This window comes from Chionomys nivalis, chromosome 1 (assembly GCF_950005125.1).
Source record: "Chionomys nivalis chromosome 1, mChiNiv1.1, whole genome shotgun sequence".
Taxonomy (NCBI): Eukaryota; Metazoa; Chordata; class Mammalia; order Rodentia; family Cricetidae; genus Chionomys; species Chionomys nivalis.
The window spans coordinates 128,040,795-128,067,047 of record NC_080086.1 but is presented as its reverse complement, the minus strand read 5'-3'; the positions used below and the strand labels follow the sequence as shown (position 1 = coordinate 128,067,047).

Sequence of the window (26,253 nt, the reverse complement as noted above, 5' to 3'; positions counted from 1 at the left end):
CTCTTCTTGCAGTCCTGAGTCTGAAATGCCCTTGGAGAGCTGTGATTTGCTAAATACATGCAATGCCCAGCTGTTTTCTGGGAGGCAGGAAAGTCTTCACTCTGTGCTGGCGAGTTTTATGTCAACTTGACACAAGCTTGAGTCATTTTGGAAGAGGGAACTGTTGTAAAACAAAACAAGAGAGACCTTGGCAGCAGTGGGTGAGAGTCCATGGCGGGGCGGGTAAGGGACAGACATGCCATGCCGGCAGAGCTTATGTGGGAGTCTTATTGAGATAAAGAAAGTGGAGGAGGGGGAAGAAGGAAAGAGAAATACCGAGAGAAAGAGGAAGAAGAAGGCTTGGACCAGTGGGGAAGAGAGATTGGGAAGGGGCTGGCCAGGCTACTGCCTGGGTTTATCTTGCCAGGTGATAGGGGCCAGCATGATGCCAAAATCCTGAAAGGAAGCTCAGTTTTAAACATGCTCCCCTTAGACTGGTCTGTGGGCAAGCTTATGGAGCATTTTCCTGAATGATGCTTTATGTGGGAGGACACAGTTCACATGGACAGTGCCGCCCCTGGACTGGTAGTCCTGTGTGCTCTATTAGGGCGCTAGGCTGAGCAAGCCACGAAGAACAATCCTTCCGGTCAACAGCATTGCTCCACAGCCTCTCTGTCAGTTCCTGCCTCCAGGTTCCTGCCTCGAGGTCCTACCCTGACTTCCCTGGATGATAGGCTACCAGTCGTAAGCTGAAATAAACCCTTTCTTTTCCGAGTTGCCTTTTGGTCTTGGTGTTCACCCCGGCTACAGACACCCTGACTAAGGTAGCCCCCTATAGTGGAGTTCCTGACATGTTTCTGGTCTTGTGTCCCTCCTGCCTGTGTTGCCTGCCCTATGGAGGCCACTCAGGATATGGACACCTATGAGACCTGTGTAAGAAGCTGAGAATATAAAGCGATTTGCTAAAAGGAATTTGTATTGGCATAACATTGTAAAAGCCATGTTTTCATATAGTCTTCTGATCCTTGGAGACACATAGCATCTATTAAATTAAATTCGAAATCATAATCACTCATTTCATAGCAGTGCTTATATTCTTACCTTGTAAAATTAATACAGATCTCTAAACTACAGAGAAGCCGGGCGGTGGTGGCGCACGCCTTTAATCCCAGCACTTGGGAGGCAGAGGCAGGCGGATCTCTGTGAGTTCGAGACCAGCCTGGTCTACAAGAGCTAGTTCCAGGATAGGCTCCAAAACCACAGAGAAACCCTGTCTCGAAAAACCAAAAAAAAAAAAAAAAAAAAAACTACAGAGAAACCCTGTCTTGAAAAACAACAACACCCACCCCCCCAAAAATAATACAGACCTGTTTTCCAAAGATTTTTTTAAAAAATATCTGACTTTCGTGCATTCATGGTTTGCTTTTCCTAATAAATTTCTTTTGGAAAAATTATGCTTTTAAGTGTTGCCGTGAAGAAGCATTTGGACATCGGTGAAAAGCTTGATAATTAATGTTATCTGAATGCTTATTTACCTCAGCTAAGAAGTACTGAAATTAACCCTCATGAAGCAAGCGTGTTTCTTGACGAGTTTATTTTTCAAAAGCTGTTTTGTTGTTTGCATGATCTTAAGGTGACCAGACAGATGTGTGTCACATTTTTAACTTTCATACGTAGGTGTATGTTTTTCCTTTCCTCCTGTCAGTCCCCCGAAAGGCTTCAGTATTTCAGTGGAATTGTAAGGATGACACCCTAGTTTTGCGGGGAAAAGGGAACTAATGCCTGGCAAGAAAAAATAATGCATAATAATATAAAATACGCTTTACATTGGGATTCTCAGGCAGAGTGTTAGCTTTCCACCGCTATAACGAAATCACCAAGATCCACAGTTCGTAAAGAGAAAGGCTTGACTGGATAATGCTTTATGGTTTCCAGTTTGTGATTGGTTGACCCTGTTTCAGTGTTAGCATATCCTGCCTGATTACATGAAGGACAGTGGCTCACCTCACAGCCGAAAAGCAATGAGAAAAGGAACCAGAGGCCCACGATCCCATTCAGAGACCTAAGAACCTTCCGTAAATTTCCCCCTTCCAAAGGCTCCGCTGACTCGGCGGTACCACTCCAGGGGCCCAGTCTTGAGGGGACATGTACAGTCTGTACTTTGGCTTCTGGAGGCTGTTTTCCCCCAAGATACTATTTTTATTGATTATTTTGGAATTTACGTAATGTACCCAATCACACTTGGTTCCTGTACTCGGCCCTCCAGGTCCTCCAACCTTCCTCCCCTCCCCTCCTTTTTCTGTTTTCAGTCACCTGTAGTGGTCTACAGTGTTTGAGGGCCTTTTCTTCTGAATGCCTTTAGAAGTTAGGTTTTTATTTTGGAAAGCAGCCAAAAGGCCTGTGGAGTCCTACCTGCTTAATAACACAGGTAGGCACTTTGGGGAATTGTATTTTTGCTGAAACGTAAGTTCAAACTGTTAGGCACCAAGAGTGATTTTTTTTTTTATTATTGTATATCTCATGAACTACTGTAAAAGAAAATGTCAAAGGGGGCATTAGGGGAAAGTATTGAGGAGTGGCAGAATGGGAATAGCCATGGGCCTCCCCAAGGCAACTGAAGAATGACATGATTTGAATATAGAAATTCCTTGGTGCCTCTTAGGGACCTCTTAGTTTGGTATTATATGTCATACATCAGGCGTAATTAATATTATTTGATTTAAAACTAATTTTAGAGTACTTTCAACACTCTCAACCTTTAATGTGGAGGTTAGTGGTTTGCTGGGCATATGCCTGTTCCATTTAGAAGTTCCCATGAGTAGATGCTAGAAAGGAATGGCGGTTTGAAAGAAAATGGCCCCCCAGAGGGGAGTAGCAATATTAAGAGGTGTGGCTTTGTAAGAGTACGTGTGGCCTTGTTGAAGGATGTGTATCACTATGGGGGTGGACTTTGAGGTCTCCTATGCTCAGTCTACACACAGTGTGACACACAGTTCACTTCATGTTGTCTGTGGATCAAGAAGTATAACTCAGCCCCAATAAGGACCCTGTCTGCCTGCACGCCACCTTACTTTCCACCATGATAATAATGGACTCGACCTTTGATATTGTAAGCCAGCCCAATTCAGTGTTTTCCCATATAAGAGTTGCTGTGATCATGGTGTCCCTTCACAGCAGTAAAACCCTAAGACAAAAGGTAAACAGCTTCTTCCTCTGTATATTTGAAGCTTTAAATGCTGGTCAAAATCTTCAGTATCCAAGGCCACTGGGTTCTCGTGGCTGTGTTGTTGGGGTTTCCTGCCAGTCCCTGCCAATGTTGAGTGTGGAGTTGTTTCACTGCCTCTCTTCAGATGCACGCGTTGTTCAGCAAGTCAGTTCACCATTGCAAGAGGGAGCATCCTGGGAGCACTGCGCTATGGTAGGAGGTGTTTACGATGCTGAGACTTTGCTTTGTGAATGATGTGGTTTGTGGGATGGACTTTTGCAGAACTCTGTAGTAGCAGTCAGCTTCCTGCACTGGGGCACCCAAGTCTAACGATGCCCACTGTGCTTCTGCCATACAAGACTTTGGAAGTGGACGTTTGTTGCAGGGCCTGTTATTACTGACACTAAGGTTTGCTACCCACAGCCCATTGTCTTCTGTGGTCATGCCTCCTTGGTCTCCTTACAGAAGTCAAATCGGAAACTAGGAATGGAAATACTGTCCCGCTAAAGTCTGCTTCACCTTCTTTCTGAGGAGCCTCTAAGCACATAGGAATAGATGTGGTGGAATTAAGACATAGACTGTGTGGGAAGAAGGGAATTGCTTTCATCCTGGAGTCTTCTCATGCTTGGTGAAATCCACTTGTTTATGTTAGGCTTGGAGATACTTTAGAATTCACTTTAATGCACTGCGCAGTGCTTTGGAAATGACAGCTGAATTTAGGCAGTTTGTTTGCAGAACGAATTTTTGAACCTTTCATTGTGTTTGAGGTAAATAGTGACATACTAGAAGCCATAAGCAGAATCCTTTCCGTTTTTTTCTCATGCCACATGGTCCCATCAGGCTTCTGGTAGAACATGTTTTTCATTATTTAAAATAGCCACGCTGGACCGGGAAAACCATGAAAACATCCATAAAGTCAATTATATTTGGGACACACCCTCTCCTTTGCTGGTTAAGCCTAGTGTCAATTTTATAACATTCCTTTGTTAGCAAAGTCAATATGGTTGCCGTGCAATGCTGTAGCAATGTTCAACTCATTGTGTGCAGACATTTCTAGAGTAAGAGAATGCTAACAAGTACCCAGCTGTAGGACTAACGAGTACGCAGCTGTAGTACTAACGAGTACCCAGCTTGAGCACTAATGAGTACCCAACTGTTTACTAGCCCACACTTACCAAGACTGGTGTGTAGCTAGGACAGGATACATTGTGAACTTAGTATGTGTTTTAATGCTTTAGGCTGATGATGCTTGGTTATTGTAGCAAATTATATGAATCTTTTTTCTCCTCGTATCCTTTGATTCTTTAGAGTTTACATTATTGATGTGGTTCTGTGATATAAAAAGATCCGTAACTTTCTGTAAGGATTTGGAAGTCAAGAGTTAGTGATAATTACAACTACCAATAGTTATTTGTATGCCAGATGCCACTATAAGAAATTTCTCAAGGGCTGGGGAGATGGCTCAGTGGTTTAAGTGGACCTAAGTTCAGGACCCCAGAACCAACATAAGGCCAGGCATGGCGGCATGCATCTACAGTCCTGGAGCTCCTACAGTGAGATGGAGACGGGAGTCCCAAGCACTCCTAAGCCAGCTATCCTGGTTGGCACAACAGTGAACAGAGACCCTTTCTCATACAAAGTGGATGGCGAGGACCAACACCCAAGTTGTCCTCCCACCCTCTGTGTACTTGAAATGGCACACATGTCCCCCCAGACACGCACACCTATGAGCGAGAGCACACATGAGTGACAGTGACAGACAGAGACAGAGAATGAGACGTTTCTTGAAAACTGAAGCTAGGCAATGTCCTTCTGACTGTCAGTGCTCAGCACCATCAGGCGCTCAATTATCTATGGAAAGAAGGAGCCTAGCAGGAAGTCAGATTAATGGGAGCTAGGGAAGGGTGTGAGAGAGAAAACTGAAAGGCTATGGCAGCTGATTAGCGTCCTGCTATGCTCCTCTAGGTGTTATGTGAAGTATCAGAGAAACATAGGTCTTACAAGACTCGGGTGCCAGCTTCACGGAAATACATCACTCTGGTCATGGTTTTCCATGATGTAACTATAAATAATGATGTATGTGTGCATTTTAAAATAGGAATATTGCAGAATCCACGAGCAAAGGGCTAGAGGGAAAGATTAGATTTTGATGTAGGCAGAAGTGAAGAGATATTTTGCAGGGGAAATGGCTTTGGCTTGATGGTGACCTGCAAGCTCTTGAGGTTAGGGACCACTTTATATCCCCAGAACCCTCAGTATACCTAGATAGAATGTCTTCAGTGCTCAACAAATGTTAGGGAGGTTGATAGTCTGGCCAGGAGGGTGAGTGTGGGTGAGGAATGTAAGTGATAAGCTCTTCTAAGCCTATAACTATGGCCTCTAGCCTCAAAAATGGTCAGCTAGGGGATGGGTGAAGCAGCTTAAACTTGGATTTCTTATTTGTAATAAGTAATGACTAGAAGTTAGTCTAAATTATTTCTCAATGTAAAAGATCACTTTCTTATTTTTTTTTCTTTACACTGGCATAATTAAGCATTGCTAATTGATAATCTGTCTCTAACTCAAAGAGAGGCTCATGGCTGTGAGATGGCCCTACTGGTAAAGAAGTTTGCCGTCAAACCCGACGACCTGAGGTCAATTCCTGGAAAGACTTGAGACACGCTGGAAGGAGAGAACCAAGTCCCTCAAGTTGTCCTCTGACCTTGACAAGCGTGCCCTGGCATGCACCCACACGCCCACATAAACAAATGTGATAATAGTTTCTAAAGGAGGCTTTGCTAGTGAAGCACTATTAGAGCCAACATTCTCCCCTGATGAGAGGAGTCTTCTGGCGCGTTCTTAATTGGGTAGTGGGTATTGTAGTTAGATGGTAGGTTACGGCAGAAGATGAGCAACCATGATTTATTCAGAATTTATTGCACAGAGAGCCACACAGTGGACCCTCGCTGTTCATTGATTTAGCACTCACAAATTCAGTTATTCATGACACACTGACCCAGGAGATCCATAGCATGTAGCAATTTGTAATTTGAATCAGATGTGCTCTGAAGCAGCTGTGCAGGAGTGGCGCACTTACCCAGTGACAAGCCAACCGCCCAGTTGTTTTTAGCTCATTATCACACACGTAGGAAGTCAAGAACTGGTCAAAGGTTTTCTTCTTGATGAAACAGACAATGCTAAGAGCCGACATTGTGGGTGAAGAGGATGTAACGGGGTCCTAGAAAGTGATCTGGTTTGGGTTTTTTTGTTTAATCTGAAAACTGAAATCTGGGACTAATTAAAATACTGTTATGCTTGTGTTTGGCAGTAGTTTGAGTCATCGAAACACATGTATAACAAACCAAGAAGAGCAGTCTCTGGAAATGCGTCCACAGCACGCTGGCCAGAATCAAATTGCACTCTCTAAAGCCGTTGTAGTCTAGTGTGGTGCACCAATTAGGCCCCTCATAAAGTGACCACAGAATTTCCTTTGGGAAATCCTGAGTCTCCTATATTGTCATTGCTTACACAGAGGAGGCCCAGCAATTATATGAACTATTTTTTAATACAACCATTAATTTTGAGGGCTGTTTGACAGATCTCAAATCTCTTCTAAAGTTTTGAAAAGGTCAGATAAAATCTCACCCCCAGTATATGCCAAAAGTCATGGGTATCAAACATTGTTCCCATTTTCCATAAAGAGTGTCTGGCTGATGGGATTCCGTTAACCTCTAAGGAGGAAGCATCTTGCATGGGGAAAACTGAAAAACTGCCATCTCCAAGTAGAACCAGGAACCAAAGAGAAGACTGTGTAAATCCCAGAGCTCCTGACCCTGGGCATTGAGTCAGGAGGTAAAGGTAGCTCCTAAGGCTGTTATGAAAAACACTTAAAAGAGAAATTCACAGGTCACTGTCACTATGCCACTGAGCTCCCAGCATCCCCAAAGAAACCCTGTGGGATTATCCCTTGCCTGTATCTCATCCCTTCCACCTTCTCCTCCTCCTTTTCCTCCCTCTCTTCTCTTCCACGTCTGTTTTCTCCAATGCCTCTCTCTCTACATTACTTTTCCCCTTCAGGGCAAATTTTCCTGTTCGCAGTTACAGTGGGGACAAAGAAGAGATAGCCTTGACATCAGACTTAAAATTTAAAATTTAAGATATCCCAGAGAATGGGTGCACCTGTAAATAAAGGAAATAGTGGTAGTAGAAAAGGGAAGAACAGACGGGGTGGGGGAAATATAGACGCGGAAGGCTGGCTCCGTCTACCTCTTTCACTAGACCAGAGGGTCTGTACAGAGCGTAAGATAGGCCATGCAGAAGCGTTTACAAGATAGCCTTTCAGTCCTCTCAGGGAGGTGACTTCAGGTCGACCTCAGATGGAGAGGCAGAACAAGATGAGGGCAGTGTTGTCTAACTCTGAGCAGGCAGGAGCAGCAGGATGTGGCTCTGCACAGAGAAATGTTTTCAGAGGTTGGAGCCACGCCTAGCCGGCCCCAGGAGCCCATAGATAACTGGCCTTTATATGTGTCCTTCTACCATCTTGGATTCTGAAGAACTCCAGCTACTCATATCAGTTCATCTAGTCATAGTTTCTGCTTGGCTCTGCCCAGACTTTCTGTTCTGAAGGGGTTAGGGAATATACCCGAGCTCTAAATGCCCTGGAAATTAGGCAGCTTCAAAGAGAGTTTTTCATGGGCACTGCTTTCCTTGAGTCTCAAGAAAGATTAATCCGACTCCCATCTCCGCAAGCCTTCCTTCGCATTCCTAGTATTTGTGTTTGCAAACCTCACGGGATGTGGCTCTCCGTCTGTCAGGGTGGGCGGCCTGTCAGCAGCTGGCTAGTGGACCGTGCCACCAGTGGTCACACTGAGAGGTTGCTCTTTTGACCTTCTCAGCCATGCCACTTTCATAAAGTACCCTTTTTGTTGTGGCTCAGTCTGTTATGTTTATCTGGCTTGATGATAAAGGAGCTTTAAAATCATGTTTACACTAGATTCTAAGTGGTCTTAAGTATTATGTGAGAGATTTGAATAACTGTTGGGGGAGATGCTAACTGCAGATGGAAGGCCAAGGAGTCTGGGGTTATGATGAATGACTGTGGCTTGGTAGGACCAGTAGAAGATTCCCTGGGGGGCTTGGTTTTGGGCCATTAGCTCAGTGACCTTTTGATAGGCCATTGGCTTTGTAAGCCACTGTTTTCTTCGTAAATATCTAAGAATTTCTGATGAAAACTAGTTTACTTTTAGCAATGAAGTCCTGAAGACAGAACCATCCCTACATCTTTATTCACAAACCAACATTAATTCGTCCACTGCCATGTAATTAAATCTTCAAATCTGCACACCCCCCATTTCATTACATAGAGTTAAGTTGATTTGTTAAATTCTGATTTATAGAGTATTTCACAAGAAATCTAAGCCCACTGATGACAAGGTCATCTCATCCATCTCATTTTTGCTAAAATACCCAACTTAACTGTGGCATATTACATGGTAGTTGGTTATCAAGGACTTTAAAGTTTGCGAGAGGAAATTGATCTTCCAGGTACCTTTAACAAGTAGATGGAGCACTCACATTCAGTTTGAGTATCTCTCAAGCAATTCTTCAAAATGATTTGTTTGCTTTTGCTCTTAAAAAGCACAAGATAAGCCTTGTGTAGTGGCACATGCCTTTTCTCCCAGCACAAGGGAGGGAGATGCAGACTGATCTCTGTGAGTTCAAGGCCAGCCTGATTTACACAGAGAGTTCCAGGACAGCCAGGGTTAAATAGTGAGACCTTGTCAAAAGCAAAACAAAGGACAAGATGCATCCACTGTCCAAACGATAGATTTTTGTGGGGACTTGTTGCCAGGAGATCCAGCTGATCCTGCTGGGACCCATGTGTCCATTCTCTTTTTCTCTTAGAAATGGAAATTTGTAATCAGAGGTTTGACCGCCCAGAATAAAGAGGACGTTTCCCACACTCTTACAAGTGGATGAGGACATGTGCCTAAGTCCTGGTCTTCAAAGTTAGCAGAAATAATTACGTAACAGCTTTGAGTCTTGCCACCTAAAATTACTGATTTCGCTTCCTCCTTTGCTACTGTGTGGAATGGTATATGGACCAGGGCTACATAGTGTTGGTTGGAAAGCAAAAAGCTAGAAGGAATTTTGGTTGCACACACTTTGTGGAACTGGTTTCTGGGAACATTTGTGAAGTTAATTTTCAGTGTCAGGACCCCAGCAAATTGATACAGATTCACACCTGTAGAAGTGTGAATTTGTGAATCTTAGCTCACTACAAATTATCTTGTCTTTTAAGTTCATTCTGATGAGATTTGTTTGTGGATATCCTTCGACACATTTGAGAGCCGCAGCACTGAAGCCTGTGTAGCACACACCAGAGCAGCAGCCTGAGCCCGAAAGCCAGTTTGTCCTCTGTATTGTGGTTCTCCAGGGATGATAACGTCAGGAAGAAATGGATGTTGTTCAATTAGAAGAGGCTGAGCTGGGATAGGACCTCCTCTCAGTCTATCAAGCATGTCCTTTGATACCTAGAGCCCGTTCCACCCTACAGCTGCTGGAAAGGCAGGCAGGCAAGATGAAGCGGGCACCTTTTCTAGGACACAGGAAAATAGTTGCTAAGAGACTAATGTCTTCTGGCAGATGTGCTCAAGGACGGCACCTGGATAGCCGCAAGAAAGCCTGCAAATTTGTCACCCATGGCCCTCCTCCAGCCCTGTTGCTTACCAACCCCATCAGTGACTCTGGGCCGAGATTCTTTGTTTCAGAAAGCCTTCCGGCATACTGCAGTTGAGGACCATTAAGTGCTAGAAGTCAGCAGAGTGAGATTTGCATCTCGTGTACCCCAATGAGAGTCCTAAGTTCTGAAGGATATTGGCTGGAATGGAAGGACCAAGTGAGGGATCGGGGAACAGTTAAATTAGGCCAGCATACTTGGACCGTTCCTAGAGGATTCTGGACACTGCACCTTCTCTCTTTGGTAACAGGAATAATTCAGAATTCACACTCCTTTGACATGATGAGTCAGACAGACTTATAAGCTGTGATTCTTAAATCATTGGTATGTTTTAAATGGGAAAGGTTATATTAACAGTGATGAATTAGAGAGCTATTGCCAGACTCAACCCCCATTCCAGCCCCACAACTGAAAGACAGCTTAGAGTGAGGAGCCCAGCCCTTTAATACTTACGGGGCGGGGGGGGGGCGCAGGGAGTATAACTTCCATGTAATGGCTACCCTGAATATAAGTGCCCATTTAATAAATTATTTTTTGTAATGCCTTTTCCATTTTGGTAGTTGAAGTTTGGAGTACTATAATTATCATTTCTGGGAAAAAAAAATACGCTTGACTGTATTTTTGTTTTTGCTCCAGGTCAAGTTGTAGTTCAGGGTGGAAAGTCAACACATCCCTTTGCTCAGCTGCAGCCCACATACTTGTCGTCTCGGGTGCCCTCTTGGCGGTCGCTGTGGGCCAGCATTTGTGCACCGGGTACACAGAGAATACAAAGACGCCATAGAAACGTGGGGCCCTCTCAAGGGTTTGCCCCAAGAGCTAGCCTGGTTGGGAAGTGTGTGGGAGCTGAAGAAACAGTCCAGAGGGGGTGGAAACGCCTTCAGAGAAAGAGTTTGAAGCAGAAGCGGAGCTGTGATGTGAGGCCCGGAGCACTCCCTGTGAGTGTATAAATGCTGTCAGCCTTTCTTTGTTATTAGAGATACCTGGTACTGTCCTCTGCCCACTCATCGGTATAACATCTATGTATGCAGGGGCCCATCTATGTACCTGGAATGGAGAAGTATGGAGAAGTAGACGGTGGAGAACCTTCGGTGGTTCTTCTTTCTCCATAGATGGAGTTATAGACTGTTCCCTCATTAATCGGGTTGAAAGGAATGAATAAGAGCAGAAGCATTTGACTCTCTAAGATGACGGAAGCATTCTGTGCTCTATAGGGGCAGTCGGGTCTGTGTTTCATAATGAACCTTAACATTATCACTAGTGGTCACTTCAGTGACCACACCCGTCTTCCGGGATAGCCTATTTAACCTGCTAGGCATTAGACTTAAAACAATAAGAAAAAGCACCAGGACTCTAGAGCAGTGGTTCTCAACCCTCCTAATGCTGTGACCCTTTAATACAGCTCCTCATGTTGTGGTGATTCCCAAGCCATAAAATTCTTTTTCATTGCTGCTTCATAACTGAAATTTCACTACTGTCACGAATTGTAACGTAAACATCTGTTCTTTCTGATGGTCTTTGGCGACCCTGTGAAAGGGTCATTTGACTCCCCAGAGGAGTCACGACCCACAGATTGAGAACCATTGCTCTAGAGCTTGGATACACATACTGTGCTCTACATAATAGGAGTATATATATATGTGTGTGTGTGTGTGTGTGTGTGTGTGTGTATGTGTGTGTATATATATATATATATATATATATATATATATATATATATATATTCTGCCACTCTTCAAGCCAGTCTTGTACAATAAGATTTCTCATCTTAACACCCGAGGGTTCTGAGGCTCTATAAAATGTATAATTTATATAGGGTAGCAGAGATAGGTGGTGAAGGCATATGTGCACGCATTCATGCATGTGTGCACTTGTGCATGTGTCTAGACTGTTCTAGTAAGTAACGGTGGTACAGTGATGGCATCACCAAGCTACTGACTGCTGAGCATGCACCAGGCACATGACTTCTTGCAGCCTCCTTTATCTTGCTAATAACAACCCTAAGGAAGCTCCAACTCAGAACCATTTGGTGAAGATGGCACAACTTGTTTTTAAAAACCCAAGATTTGAACCCAGTTCTTGTTTCTTAAGCCTTTGTGGCTATAATATGACTCCTATATAAAACTGGTCTAAAAGTGGCTAAAAATAATCTCTGTTCAGTGTCAACTGAATGGTTCAGACAAACGGATTATCTTCCCTGAGGTGGAACTTAAAAAGAGAAAGAGAGGAGGCAGAAAAAAATGGCCAACATATTTTTTCCAAGCATTTATTTATAATTTTAGCCACATGTCTGTGTCCAGCATGTGCGGACCTGCGTGAGAACTTCCAGTGGAACAGTTAAACAGCCTGCTCTTCCTTATTTTCTGCTGCTGTCGTCAGTGGGGATGGAATAGCAACAGAATGTTCTGTGCCACCCCCTACCTGTCCCTTATTCCTGCTGCTTGAGCCCTCCTTAATTCTTCTCTTAAGTGATGTCATCTGCCACAACTCCAAAGGTCTCATATCATCATAAAATAGTACTAAAGAACTTCTCAAGATTTTTTAAAAGTTCATATATCACCTCTGAGACTCGGCAACTTATTGATAATACCTTCAATTTGATGTTCTCTCTCTGTGTGTGTCTCTCTGCGTCCCTCTCTCTCTCTCTCTCTCTCTCTCTCTCTCTCTCGTGTGTGTGTTGTGTGTTTTCACATTTTCTCTTGTATTGCAAATACTTGAGAGTGTTGACAAACTGACATTTGGAAGGATGTGATAGGCTACTCCTTTCATTCAGTAAGCATTGGTCTTCTTGAATGAGCCGACGCCAAGGGCTTTGGAACCTGATTGAGTAGGAAATGCTCCTAGAAGCTGGCTGGAGTGTGTTCATTGAGCACACCCACAAGGGCCGGCCCTACATTTTATAGCTGAGGAACACCAGACCCTTCCTTCCCTCGTGTTTAAGATCTGGCGTTTTATTGTACTCTTGTCAAAGCAGTGCCGTCCTTGTAGGAAAGAGCAGAGTTACAGCATCCATTCCTTGGGGATGCTAAGCACGGAAGGCAACTAGACCCACAGAATGCTGCGGCAAATTGAGGATTCTGTTTGTGTTCTGTAATGGATGTCGCCTTCTGGTAGGACCCGTCCCAGAGAGCTAATGTTTACACCTCCTTGACATTTTCAAGCTGTGAGGAAGAGTGTTTTTTAAGATGCCGCTTAACTGACTGTGAAGCTAGTTCATTTAGGCTTCCCTCGGTTATCATTTGTCCTGCATCCTAATAATTACGATTCCTCTGTGGGGGGAGGGGAGCCCAGCATGTGACAAACAAGGCGGGGTATTTACAGAGGTGGCTCTATTAGGTAAAACGAATCATTTTAAAACCAACATTTGGTACTTTGTACCTTTATTCTAACCTATATTTAGGCCTTCTCTTATTGTCAGAGTTCTTTTTAAGAAACAGATTGTAACATTTTGGAATTCATTATGGTGTATGAATATGTAACTATAATTGTTTGAATGGCAAATCCGTCTGGCAGTAAATTGAATATACTTCCTTGCTATGAATTCACAGATGACACAATAAAATTTCTCTGGGCTGGGAATTCTGCTGTCACATGCAAACTGTTGAAAGTTAAGAAGAATGCACACACTTTACACTCAGGGTCTGCCTCTGGCCCCAAGCCTTCTGCCCATGATCAAAAGGCGATCTTGGGTTTTGCCTCCTCTCGGGTAACTCTGATCCCTTCAAAGAAGATTCCAGAGAAGGCTGGTTCGGTCATATTTTCTAAGAACTAAGACAGCTTTGAATTTCCTGAGATCACAGGACAAGGGCCGGCACAGGATGCTGACCACATCCACGACTGCACATTTTCGTTGCCTTGGGAGTCTTTGGAACACTTTGCATTGCTGGAGTAGCACACTTCCACCCCGAGCTTTCGGGTTCTGTTTCCCAGGCAATTCTGACAGGAGGCAAGGAGTGAGTGAACCCTTGTAGAGTTTTTAGACTCAGATTCCTTGGCCTCGTTCCCAGAGTTTCTGATTCTTTACACTAGATGAGGACCTTAGGATTTTCATTTCTGGCAAATGCCCAGGAGATGCTGATGGCCTCGGCCCTGGGGGTCACTGAAAAGCAGCACCCTGGCTCAGCCCATCTTAAACTTTACAGTGTCCTGCTGCTGAAGTACAGCTGCTCCACTTCCTAGCAGTGCTGCCGCCCACTGCTGACTGCGGGCCACACCTGGAGTAGCCAGTCTGTACGCTCTAGGTCAGCAGTACCCGGAGCTAGGAAAGCTGTGTGGTCCACGGGTCCCTAAACATGTCTTGAAGTGTAATATGCAGACTGGAGCTCTGAGCTGGCCAGACTAGAAGAGTCAATTGGTCCTTTGGTACCCGTGGTTTGCCTTGAGTGTGTGAAGCCGCCCTGGCAAACGCTGTTTCCATAGCGAGTGTCCTTGGAAAGATTTTCAGTTTGCCGAAGGAGTCGGGGCTGTTTCGTCACCTGAAGAACACAATGGGATCGCCTGGGAGCTGCTGAAATAAATATACAGACCCCCCCACACACACCTCTCTTTCCGAGCAATCAGATCTAATCAGTGAGGTGTTTTCCAGACAGTGGTGTTTTTAAAAGCGTTGTGAGTGATTTTAATGCACACACACAGCCAGAGTGTAGAAGACTGAATTAAAACATTACATCCAGTAGTTGTGTAGATCCTTTACTGTTTTCTTCGTCGTCTTCAGGCTGAGTTATGTTGTGCTGTGATGCCGGGGGACTTTATTAGGCAATTGAAAACACTTTAACTTGGCATCTTTAATAAACCATGCAGGGAAGGCCCTATGCAGGGTCTCCTGCTCTTAAAGCCCAACTTCAGGGGAAAAGAAAGAACTGGAAAAGTAGTGTGGGTGTTTCTGAAGGAGCTGAAATATGAAGTATTCCTGGTTCTGTGTCAACAAAAGCCTAATTTTCCCCCCTTGGGGTTATGATTGTGTGGAGCAAGTCTTCACAGCAAAGCCTGCCAAAAAAGGTTATGATAAAATCATGGAATGTGAATGAAAAGAATTCTCCAGTGTAGCTTTTAAAGGAGTCGGCCTCTAAACTTGAAAGCAGGGGGATGACATATGTACTGCATTTGCTATAGAAGTTTCCAGAACAGAATAACGCTGCATGCAGGCAAGAATTGGGCCCGGTGCTGTCTCTGTGGCTAAGAACAAACGAAACAGGACAGCTGGCAGTGCACTGATGAGCACTCACCAAAGACCTGCCTTCCTTGCCATTACAAAGCCATGCTGAACTGAGTGTTTGAGCAGAATCATGGCCACGGACTAGACATACAAGTCCTAGACGAGCCAAATACAGAACTTTTGCTTTGGGCATTATGGACTACAGAAAGAATTGTGAATTTTGGCAGCTCAGCCACTCATCATGTGTCCTCAGCCAGGTGTCTTAGCTTCCCGGGATCTGTCTTGTCATCTGTTGGGTACAGATGAAAATGTCTCCTTTTCACTGAAGAGCACAAGGCGGCGCGGTGGTTGGGAAGTCCTCAATTTGGAGAGGTTTTTTTTCCATTTCAATCCTTAATAAGAAATATTATACATCAAAATGTTTGCCTTGTGGCTTTTTTGGTGAGTTTTAATTGGTATTCTCTGCATGTTAATTATACTTCAGTTTAGATTTCTTTTTCCTAACTCTGAATATTCCTACTTAGAGTCAGCTCTGTCTTGCCTTCAAGGTGTTTTCCTTGCTGTTCCTTGGTTCTGGAGCATTCTTGTCTACTACTTGCATTCCTGTGGCCCTCTCTGTTATCACCATGTATTCCCTAGTAGCTAGCTTAGAACTCACTGTGTAGTCCAGGCTGACCTGGAACTTGCCATGCTGACTGTGTTTGTCTCCTGAAGGCTGGGATTGCAGGCATGTGCCACCAGGCCCTGCTCTTTCTTTGCTGCACTGAGGAACTCTGCTGGCTGATGCAGTGCCTTAGTATCATTGATTGTACTTCAAAGCCTTTATCGCCACCTGGCACTATGCTGAGCAGCCCTTTGTTTGAAAGCCTCTCTCTGGAGCCATAAATCCAAGAAAGGAGGACTTTGCTCCTTCCCTGCTCAAGTCATTCAGTTAATGTTTGTCAACTGAGTGAGTGAAAGACAGATACCAGGACTTCATAGACTAGGCTGCTATCACAGCATTTATCTCCAGATTCTATCAAGTGGCTGAGGGCCCCTGTGACACCCAAGGTCAATGTCACAGCTGTTCCCACCAGCGGAAGGAACACCACAGTGAGATCTGGAGCAGACAAGCATAGTAAGCCCTTCACCTCTTGACTTCGTACTCTGTGTCCTTACTGAAGTCTGTGGTATCAAAACTCATCCTAATTTTGGGTCTTTGAGTTATCTTAGGAGTTACTGGAATTCCCAGAGATGTCTCAGAATGGCGTATTAGGAGTTTAATATCAACAGGCAGAAGGAGTCAGAGTTGGTAGTGAGGGAGGACCCAACAACTCAACTATGCGGTTGAGTCTTCAAGAGTGAGATTTAAATTTCACTGCTGTTTTTCCAGTTTTCCAACAGCCAGTGTGCAATGTTCTGCTGCTGCCTGGAGTGACCATGTCAAGGGATTTAGAAGTCAAAGGAAGGCTTCGGTCTCAGATGTTTCGTGGAGCTCAACAAAATACACAGGGTTGGCAATAGTCTGGCTGTATGACTTTACCTCTCTCTTGAAAACTCATTTTTCCTATTTCCATCTAATAGCTGTCCATTTGTCCTTTACTTAAAACCTAGGTTTAAGCAGAAAACTCTGAAATGCGTTTGCTGCCTTCTGAATTGTGGTTTTACTTTCTCTGTTGGTATATGGTCCTGGAAAAGGCCTAGAAATAACCACTGTCTAGTCTAGTCGTGGAGGGTCAAGTGACTAGGTTTGATTGACACTTTGCATAATTACTATGACATCATTTTATACTAGGTAACCATATCAGTCCTCAAAGGAAGATTACTAGTATGGTAAAACTAATTTATTTTTCCTTAATTACTTCAGTTGTGAGTCATATTGTCTTTCTATATCTGGGGCAATTTTTACTTTTATAAGATGCCAGTTGCAAAGTTACCAGGGCAACCAGACATAAAAGCTTGCTAATTAGCTTAAGTATTATATATAGATTTGTTAGATGCCATTGGGAAAGAGTTTAAAAGGACTTCTTTTCAAATAGATAAAATTTTCAACTTCAAAGGTAACGCCTTTCTCATTCATGGGAAATTTATGATGTGGCAATAGTTTCCTTATTTATCTTCCGTGTGGAAAAATGAGCAAGAGAGATGTAGAAGAATAAATAAAGATTTCCAAGAGAACTTATGTGTTTGAAACAGGCTGAGAAAGAAGGAGGCAGAACAACAGTTGCTGGTGCCATGGTAACACATCGAGTTAAGTGTGTACAGGATGCTGAGTGCACACAAGTACTAGGTGATCCAATGAAAGATGGAAAATAAAGCAGTTATTAACAGTTATTAAACAAGAAAATATCTAGAGGTTTTACAAATCTCAATTCTCTGAAAGCGTGATTTCACAGTTCACCAGCTCAGCGTAAGACTTGAAACGAATGCCTGCTGTCGTCGTATTAACAGCCCAGGTTTGAAGAATGACGGCAAACAGTGTGGCGAGTGGGACATTGCAACTCCCAGTAGAGTGTGCAGAAATCAGAAGACCTGAGTTTTCAGAATTAAGAAGGCTGATTTCAAAGATGGGCATTTGTGTTCAGTAGATAGAGTGTATGTTACTTTTAAATCCTCATGTTTTAAAAACTGCCCATAACACTATATATGTTCACACATATGTGCAGAGCCATAAAATCTCAAAGAATTAACAAAAACAAAAAATTAGACAGCACGCATGAACTAGCAACAAATCATTAAAGAAAAACAAAAGGAAAACTCCCTCCCTTGCTCCAACTTAGCTCTACAGACATTTTATAGCAAAATAAAATGTTCCGAAAAACGTTAAAAGAAGAAATCAGTATTGAGTTACAGATTACTTCAAAACAGATCACAATGAGAGGACCACATACGAAACTTAAAACATGACTGAAGAAGTATTTGGCTAAAATGTTAAAGTCACATTTTTATGTGTTTATAAGTAAGCAAGAGAGAAATAGAAGTGAATTAGTCTTTATGTTAAGACTCTTCAGGAACACTAGCAAGAATCTGAAAGACTAAAACATCCCAAAATATAAAGGAACTGACAGGTACACAAAGCAGGAAGAGTGAAGCCTTGTCAGTAAAGTTTGCTGGGAATTTGGGGTTTAATACAGCTTGGGAAAGATGAGTCTAAAAGAGCTAAGATAATAATATAATATTGAATAATAGCTAAGGCACCTGCCTGCCCCCTTTCCCTTTAAGGTAGTTTTATGAGAAAGTTATATGTAAACATCAAAAAATAGTTAACTTTGTGCTTACAGAAATAGTTTTGCAGTAGTTGGGCAAGTTGGCACACACCTTTAATCCCAGGATTTGAAAGGTAAAGGCAGGAAGATCTCTGAGTTGGAGGACATGCTGGTCTATATAATGAGTGCCAGGCCACCCAGGGCTACACAGAGGAACCCTGTCTCAGAACAAAAACAAAACATCTTTTGCAGTAGTGGAAGAGATAGAATACAAAAGTCCTCGTTGAAAGAGTCTATGTAACTATATCTAAGACTGAATAGGCCAGCACTTGGAAAAGAAGGGGGGGGGGTGAGAGAGTAGGCGTGGGTATTGGGGGGGTATGAACTCTATAACTACTATACTCTTTTTTTTTTTTTTTTTGGTTTTTCGAGACAGGGTTTTTCTGTGTAAGTCTTGACTGTCCTGAAACTTACTCTGTAGACCAGGCTGGCCTTGAACTCACAGAGATCTGTCTGCCTCTACCTTCTGAGTGCTGGAATTAAAAGCATGTGCCCCACCATCCAACCTATACTCAAATTTTTACGCTTAAAGATCTTAAGTTATTAGGAAGTCACAGTCAACAGAACCGTTTAAAATAAGGTGTTTCCTAAGAACCCAAAGAGTGCTTTTACCATCTGACTGTATTAGTTAAGGGAAAGCTAGTATGATTGTCTCAAGAAGAGTTGAAATAGTGTTCTCGACATTTTTGGACACTTTCACATTTAAAGTCCTGATTCATGTATGTTCACTGACAGTTAACACTGCCTAGGTCGCTTGCCTTGGCCCCCGTGTGCTGCAAAAGCTCACGCGGCTCTTATGCCATACACGCTTTAAAAAGTGACATTGTTAAAGAGTGTCAAGAGTCAAGTAACTATCAAACGCTAATAAGATGGATTTTTATGGAAAACACGGAAGAATATGTTTGAAAAACCTTAACTATATATGTCAAATCTTCAGAGAATATGACTATAATAGAATGTACGGCTGGAGCTCAGAGAGTACTTATGTTCAGGACATCCTAGGTTGGATCCCCAGAATCCCATAAAACCAAGCCTGGCAGTCCATACCACAGTCCCAGCACTTGGGAGGAAGAAACATGAAGATCAGAAGTTCAAGGGGATCCTGAGCTACATAGCTGGTTTGGGGCAACCTGGCCTACACCAGACCCTGTCTCAAACAAATAAATCAATTATAAATAAGCAAATGTATTAATTCAGTGCTCTTTGTAGGTAGAATTGGGGTTTTTCTTTATTATAAATCAGTGTTAGCATCTGCCAGATAAGCAGTCCTCTTGAATGTACTTTACAAAGACCAAGCTGAGCCCCATCGCCAAGATTAACCTTCTGTTTCTCAGCTCTTTGAGAATCCCCATGCTGATGCGGTAGGGGGAGTTTCTCAATGTAGACTCCTCGTCATTGACGTATCTTCTCTTTGCAAGGTAGTTCCTAGGGATTTTGGTATGAAAGTAGATGGCTAGGGGTTTGAGAGTGGAGCTAAGACCTGTGTGGCCCACACATGTGATTGTAGGCTCTGTGGCTCTGAGGAGAGGAGAAAGTTCAGCTGTGAGGGCTTATCAGAAACCATATTTCCAGTCAGGAAAGAAGTTAACCCAGATAAATCAACTCAGGAGGGAAGAAGGTCAAGGCCAAAGCTGAATACCTTCAACACCAGGCAATCCTGGGACAGGAGTCATATCGTACCAGAGGTTTGTGGACCAGATGGACCAGGGTCAGCTCACCCCAGCCCATTCACCAGCCGTATGAACTTGGGCAATTAGCTTAACCTGCCTGAACTTTGATTTCATTACCTGCAAAATGGAGCAGATACTAGCTCAGAGAATTCCCAGGACGTCAGAAGTAGTGTGTGTGTGTGTTCCACTATTGAAGTTTACCCTTAGGCCAGAAGCTCTTTTCACTTTCCACTCTGCTTTAAGCTTATTGGCTGTTGGTTTGATGGCAGCAACTGGTAGAGAGGGCAGGGCTTGCACTTGGCTATTGACCCTGACTGAAGCAGAGGTGTGGTGCAGTTGCCTTCTGTCCAACAGGAAAAGTAGGGTGCAGCTATAAGTTGTGTGACAGAAAGCACGTCGCATGACCTTTAATGACAAAGTCATCTCCGTGTCCAACACGTTGTTAACTGTAGAAAACAGTGCATGGATTTGGCTCTCTTTCCTCTCTCCAGATCCTTCTCTGCCTCTTACTCCCTGCCTGGTGTCTCCTGTTACTCACAATCCCAAAGCCTTACGATTGCAAGAGGGGGCTTCTTGCACAGTCAAGATTCTGTCCCCTTTCTTGGAAGGCTCCTCTGGGTATCTCTGCAGCGCTCATCTCATTCCATGCTTGCTCTGCACCTCGTAGCTGCCCCTCCTCCTCAGCAGTCTTAGCTCCCCTTACTCTGTCGGTCTCCCAGAGCGTTTAACACTCTCTGTTGCTGTTTATAATATCGATCCCTTTTCTGTCACCCTTTACTGCCTCATAGACCAGATGAGAGCAAGAATCAATCTTAATCTTTCCCTCTCCTCCTCCCCCTTCTCTCTCTCCTGGTTATCCCAAACGGCTAAATCAATTGGCACTCAGTAAATAGTTCTGGATGCATTTTCTAGGACTCTAAGCGTGGGAGATCTCCTCGCATGTGTTTTAGCTAGACGAGTAGTTAAGCAAGGAAGGCGACCAGGAAAGTGAAAGGGGAGGCAGCCAGGTTGGAAAGTGAGCAGAGGAAGAGCCAGGTATCATCCCATTACTTGGCAAGTGGAGGCAGAAGGATGAGGACTTCCAGGTTCACCTCTGCTACAGAGACTTTTGAGGGAGAGAAGTCGGAAAGAAGCAGGCTTGGCTTGGGAATGACAGTTCCGTCTGTGCTCCAGAGCTGAGTGAAATGTAAGCGGTACCTTGGCTCTTGCTTTTTCACTGATTGGGTGGGTTCCTTGCGTTTTCTGCCTTAGGTTGGTTGGTTTGTTTGGGTATACACACACAGACACAATTAAGGAAACTCTTGACTTCAATCCTGTTCTGCGGTGCCATCTCTGGGTTTTAGTTTAGCAAAGTCAGTTAAAGGTTGCAGAAGTGGTCACTATAGCACCGTGTGACTTTGTTTCACTAACATCTTCCCAACACCCTGACCCTCTTCAAAGGTCACCGTCTTTAGTAGTTTTAGATTGTTGCAGTCTTTTCCTCGAGGCCGTGGGTCTCTTAAAAGTTTAAACCAAGAACATAGCCTGAGGACTCCAGTTTGATGAGCTCGGACTTCCGCTGCTTAGTCTTACACTTGCTGGTAAAGCCCACTGTTACTTTCCCCATCTCTGAGACTGAGCTGTCTCCATGGGTCAGCAGGTGGCATTTCATGGACAGGTGCATCCATCCCGTGGGCCAGACGTGCCGTGTAGGAGAATGACGGGGGAAGGTGGCTCATGGTCTTGTTCAGCTGCCACGTCATAAAATTACACATCTTAATCAGCTCCTTTTATCGAAACCCGTTTGGAGGTCAAGTTCTTCATGTCCGGTATCGTTCATATTGTCTTCAGTCCCTGGAGTAGCCATGGCTTGTTTCTGTCACTGTTTGGGTTTTTAACCTGTATCACTATCAAGAATGAAACCTCACGACCCTTGGGTTCACAGTTAGTATAGACATGAATCTGAGCCACGTGAGGCCTTCCCTTTGCGTCCCCTTGAGCTTTGTAGTAGGTGTTGGCTGTACACCATGAGCAAGGGATGGAACCTCAGGGCCTGTAGTTTGGTGTCACGGACAGCTCTTGGTAGAGATTTCCCGTGGTTGAGATTTTCACCAGACTTCTTTTTCTGCCCTGCTCTTTGCATAGTAAATAGACTTAGGATGATCTGTTCTTCCCACAAAAGCGCCCCACACTGCCCTGGGCATGAGCTAAATTCTTTCTCTCCCATTTAGAAGAGAAGCCAGATTGCTCCAAGGCCCGCTGTGAAGTCCAGTTCTCTCCACGTTGCCCTGAAGATTCCGTTCTGATCGAGGGCTATGCTCCTCCTGGGGAGTGTTGTCCCTTACCCAGCCGCTGCGTGTGTGACCCTGCGGGCTGTCTGCGCAAAGTCTGCCAGCCGGGATACCTGAACATTCTAGTGTCCAAAGCCTCAGGGAAGCCGGGAGAGTGCTGTGACCTCTCTGAGTGCAAACCAGGTATGCGCAAGCTGGCTGGGCAGCATCGCCCCTTTGCATCAGAGGGCAACAGGTCCTTCCTCCAGGGCTTCTCCACTCCCACCAAGATGAGCATTCTTACTTGTGCTCGGATGGCTTGCTGCTTCACTAGTGTCTCACTTCAGGTCTCTAATCAAAGAGCCAGAGGGATAATTTCCTGGCGCAAGAGCGCCGTCATGGAGTAAGCCAGCCCTTTTCTCTTCCTTATTTTCTTCATGTATGCTTGAGGAAGCTGTTGGGGAAGACTGGTGCTGTAGCTCCCTGCTTCGCTCCCCGAGAGACGATCGGAGGCTTCATTTGCAGATGCGTTTGTCACTTGGAAGTTGTACATTTAGAAGCACACATATATAAAACAGAATTATGTTTGGATAAATACACACATCTGAATGGCAGATGTTTTATAAGGAAACAGCCCCAGTTTTCTTCCTTGTCAGCCCCTCCCGTCCGCCTTGGCTTCGAAGCATGCCCTCCGTCACTTGACTGTTTACTCACCTTCTTTGCCAGTATTGGAATTCTTGTCGTGTCGCAGCTGTTTCTCGCTTTATAGTGTATCTAACAGCCTTACCCTAGTGCCAGTATTTCTAATGTAGTCTGTGACTAGATCTAGGTTGTAGTGGTGTCTTCTTCGCAACTTTCTCATGATTGATCAGTTTTTAAAGTTTTTTTTCTTTTATTTTTCTTTCTTAATTTCAGTTTTCCTGTTAGGTAAACGCTTCAGGCCAAGTGATCCCTTGTCCATCTCTTGAACTGCTCTGTCAGAAACTCTTCTCGCTGCCCATCACCATCCGTATAACTCCATGGTCTCACTCCGTTCTCATCCTAACTCTTGTCCCCTGTTTGAGATGAACCACAGGTGCACTTCCGTTTCATTGACGGAAAGGAAAACATTAGAAGGGCCTCTGGGTTTCAGGGAAACAAGGAGTCTTTGGACATTTGTTGACAGTCGTTATTTCATTTGGGGATTCAAAATGCAAGTAGATGTCGCAATAAACGGTGCTTCTCTGTTTGCCCCTTTCAGTTTTCAGCGTGGACTGCAGCACCGTGGAGTGCCCCCCTGTCCAGCAGGCCGTGTGCCCCCTGGACAGCTACGAAACTCAAGTGCGGCTCACAGCGGATGGCTGCTGTACCCTGCCGGCAAGGTTGGTTTGTCACCGGTTCAAGTTTCTTTTCTGACTTATTTGCTAGCACCATCCCCTGGACAGTTTTTCTAGCCTGCAGCTTGTTTTCCCTTGGGAAACCCAATCCTTGCCTGTTTCTCTGGAGAAACCACTGGACTGTTACTATTACTTGCTGTTTACATATGTCTCTCCTCACATCAAAGCCAGGTGTCATCAGGTTAAGCCATTAATCTTAAGGATTAAGACTCTTCCTGAAAGCACTTGGAGGCCTAGGAAGTAAGTAGGCACGCTTTCCCCTCCGTGCCCAGATTAGGAGGCAGAACGAGGCCTCTGATAGTGAGACACACCATTTGATCCTTTGCAGCAGATCTTGTGAGTGTGTAAGCCAAGTGCCCAGTGTTATGAAACACTGACTGCTTCAAAGAGCTCATCAGAAGGGATCTGGATATGTGGAGTCATGCATCTCCCAGGCCCCATTTCATACTGAGGCAAAAAGGTGTCTGAATTCTTATCAGTAATTTTGAGTATCAGACACATTTCCCTTTAGCTGTAGTAGGTAAGCCACCATCATTTTAATGTCAGTAACAGGGCATCTATTGAACGCTATTGAATGAGGTCTCTAGACCCCAAGAGCCCTCGGGTCTGCTGTTGATGCTCTGCAGAGCATCACAGTGATGCTAGCCAACAGTACGTTGCTTTCAGGGAACCTGGGTCTGCAGTCTGCTTCCCCTTACCCATGATACCTGTCCCTCTTCTCTGTCATAACTAGCTCCTCCATCTTTTCTAGCCCTTTATATCGTCTTTGTAATAAAGACATTTCCTTTCTTACCACTTCTGTTCTACATAGAATACCAAGAGCTGAAATCCTTCCTTACTTAATTCCATCTGTAACCTATGCTCTAGACCCATCCTAGTACCAGGCATTTGGCATTTAGCGTTTAGACTTGCTGCATGAGTAGTTTTGGTTATAGGAATGACTTTATGAATTAGGAATATGTAAATATAGGTAGCCCATAGTTAAAGTAACCATGTGTTAGTTGGGGTTCTATGCTTTGACCAAATCTTTGAGATTTGGCTCATGATCTCAGAGGTTTCTTTCTGTCGTAGGAGGAGGGTATTTCAGGGCAGTTCACCAAATGGCATCCAGGGAGTAGAAAAGAGAGATTTTTGACTAGGGAACCCCGTACTTTTCTCCCATCTGTTCCATTGGACTCTAGCCTATGCGATAGTACCATACATATGCAAGGCAAGGCTCCCCCTACAGTTAATCCTCTCTGGCAGTGACCTCCCTCTTAGACCCACTCAGACCTAGACCAGCGGTTCTCAATCTGTGGGTCACAACCCACTTGGGAGGTCACATATCAGCTGTCCTGCATGTCAGGTATTGACATTACAATTTGTAACAGCAGCAAAATTGCAGCTATGAAGTAGCAATGAAATAATTTTGTGGTTGGGGGTGACCACAACATGAGGACCTGTATTAAAGGGTCGGAGCATTAAGAAGATAGAGAACACTGATCTAGATCCTTCTCAATCCCATCAGGTTGATTAGATGAACCACTACAATAAGTTTCCTTTTTCAGTAATCAGAGAAGATACTTAGAGTTTGTTTTCATAATTGCTTTTTTCTTCTTTCCGTTAACGAAATGTATTAGGTCTTTAGTGTCCTGGCCTTTTTCTTATCCGAAACCTAAGATTCTTTCAGACATGTCCTCTATGCTGTGTCATGAAGTGGAAAACCAAGAATTCTGTGAAAGTGGTGTGTTAAAGAGGTACAGCGACCTCCCTGTGACATTAGGATGTTGTCCCTATGTGATGTTGTGTGCGAAGGGTGAAGACCCATGCACACAGGTACAACCAATCAGCAGCAAAAGCAGTGGAGCGATACTAGTAGTCAAAAATGTTCCTTCAAGGCCTTCATGAAAAAGAAGATGGTTCATGGTATCAGAGAACCTAATTAATCAAAACCAGGCAGGCCTGTCGTTGAGTGAAGGAACGGGACAACTTTGAACTCAGTTTTACAGCTGTAATTAGCACCTTTTGTATGTTGGAGGTACAGGGGACTTTTTCTCCCAGTCACTCTTGTTGGGTAAAATGTATAGGATCTGTAGGAAAACACTAAATTTCAGCTTAAGAAGGAAACCTCACAACTAATAACACTCAGCAGTGAGTCACGCTGCTTTCTGCAGCCGACTCCAGTTCCTGGCGCTGGTTAGATGTCTTCCCATCTGGATGGCTGGCGCCTGCCAGCCGTGCTTAAAAGAAATGTTACATTGGAACAGAGGTTGTACTAGATGCCTTCTGTTGCGACTCTAGTAAACAGAAACCTGAGGGTGGTTATTATTGTATTAATGTAGTTGTGACTTGGGCATTCTGCTGAAGAATGGTCCAAGGTAAATGGTGCAACCGCAGAAGCACGGAGAAGGAAGTCATCAAAGTCCCGCTGTCAATTATTTGCAGGGAGGACTACGTTCTCACAGCTCTTACCTTCCTGTGTGTTAGATAGCCAGTGACCCATGCTTGTCCCCTTCCCTGCTACACACTCACCCTTTGTTCCTGCCCAATCAGTGCTCTCCCTGACTGTTCTCATGCTCAGGACCTGTGCATTTCCAGCCGCCTCTCTCCATATAGTGTTTCTCTTCTTTGACCTGGACAGCATCTGCTGTCTTTTGAGGATTCCATTTTCCCCTCTTTA

The 26,253-nt window shown here is 44.2% G+C and overlaps 1 protein-coding gene across 3 annotated transcripts in view; it reads left to right on the top strand.

Moving 5' to 3' along the window:
• Nucleotides 1–26,253, top strand: part of Crim1 (cysteine rich transmembrane BMP regulator 1) — a 178,656-nt gene that overhangs the window by 59,665 nt on the left and 92,738 nt on the right. The window contains exons 3-4 of one of the 3 annotated variants that reach the window (XM_057775630.1): nt 22,180–22,422; nt 23,459–23,579. The exons of 1 other annotated variant lie outside the window; for it this stretch is intronic. In XM_057775630.1, the coding sequence (XP_057631613.1) occupies nt 22,180–22,422; nt 23,459–23,579 (364 nt within the window). The remainder of the gene's footprint in view (nt 1–22,179; nt 22,423–23,458; nt 23,580–26,253) is intronic. One more of the 3 variants, XM_057775638.1, reaches the window with a different exon arrangement.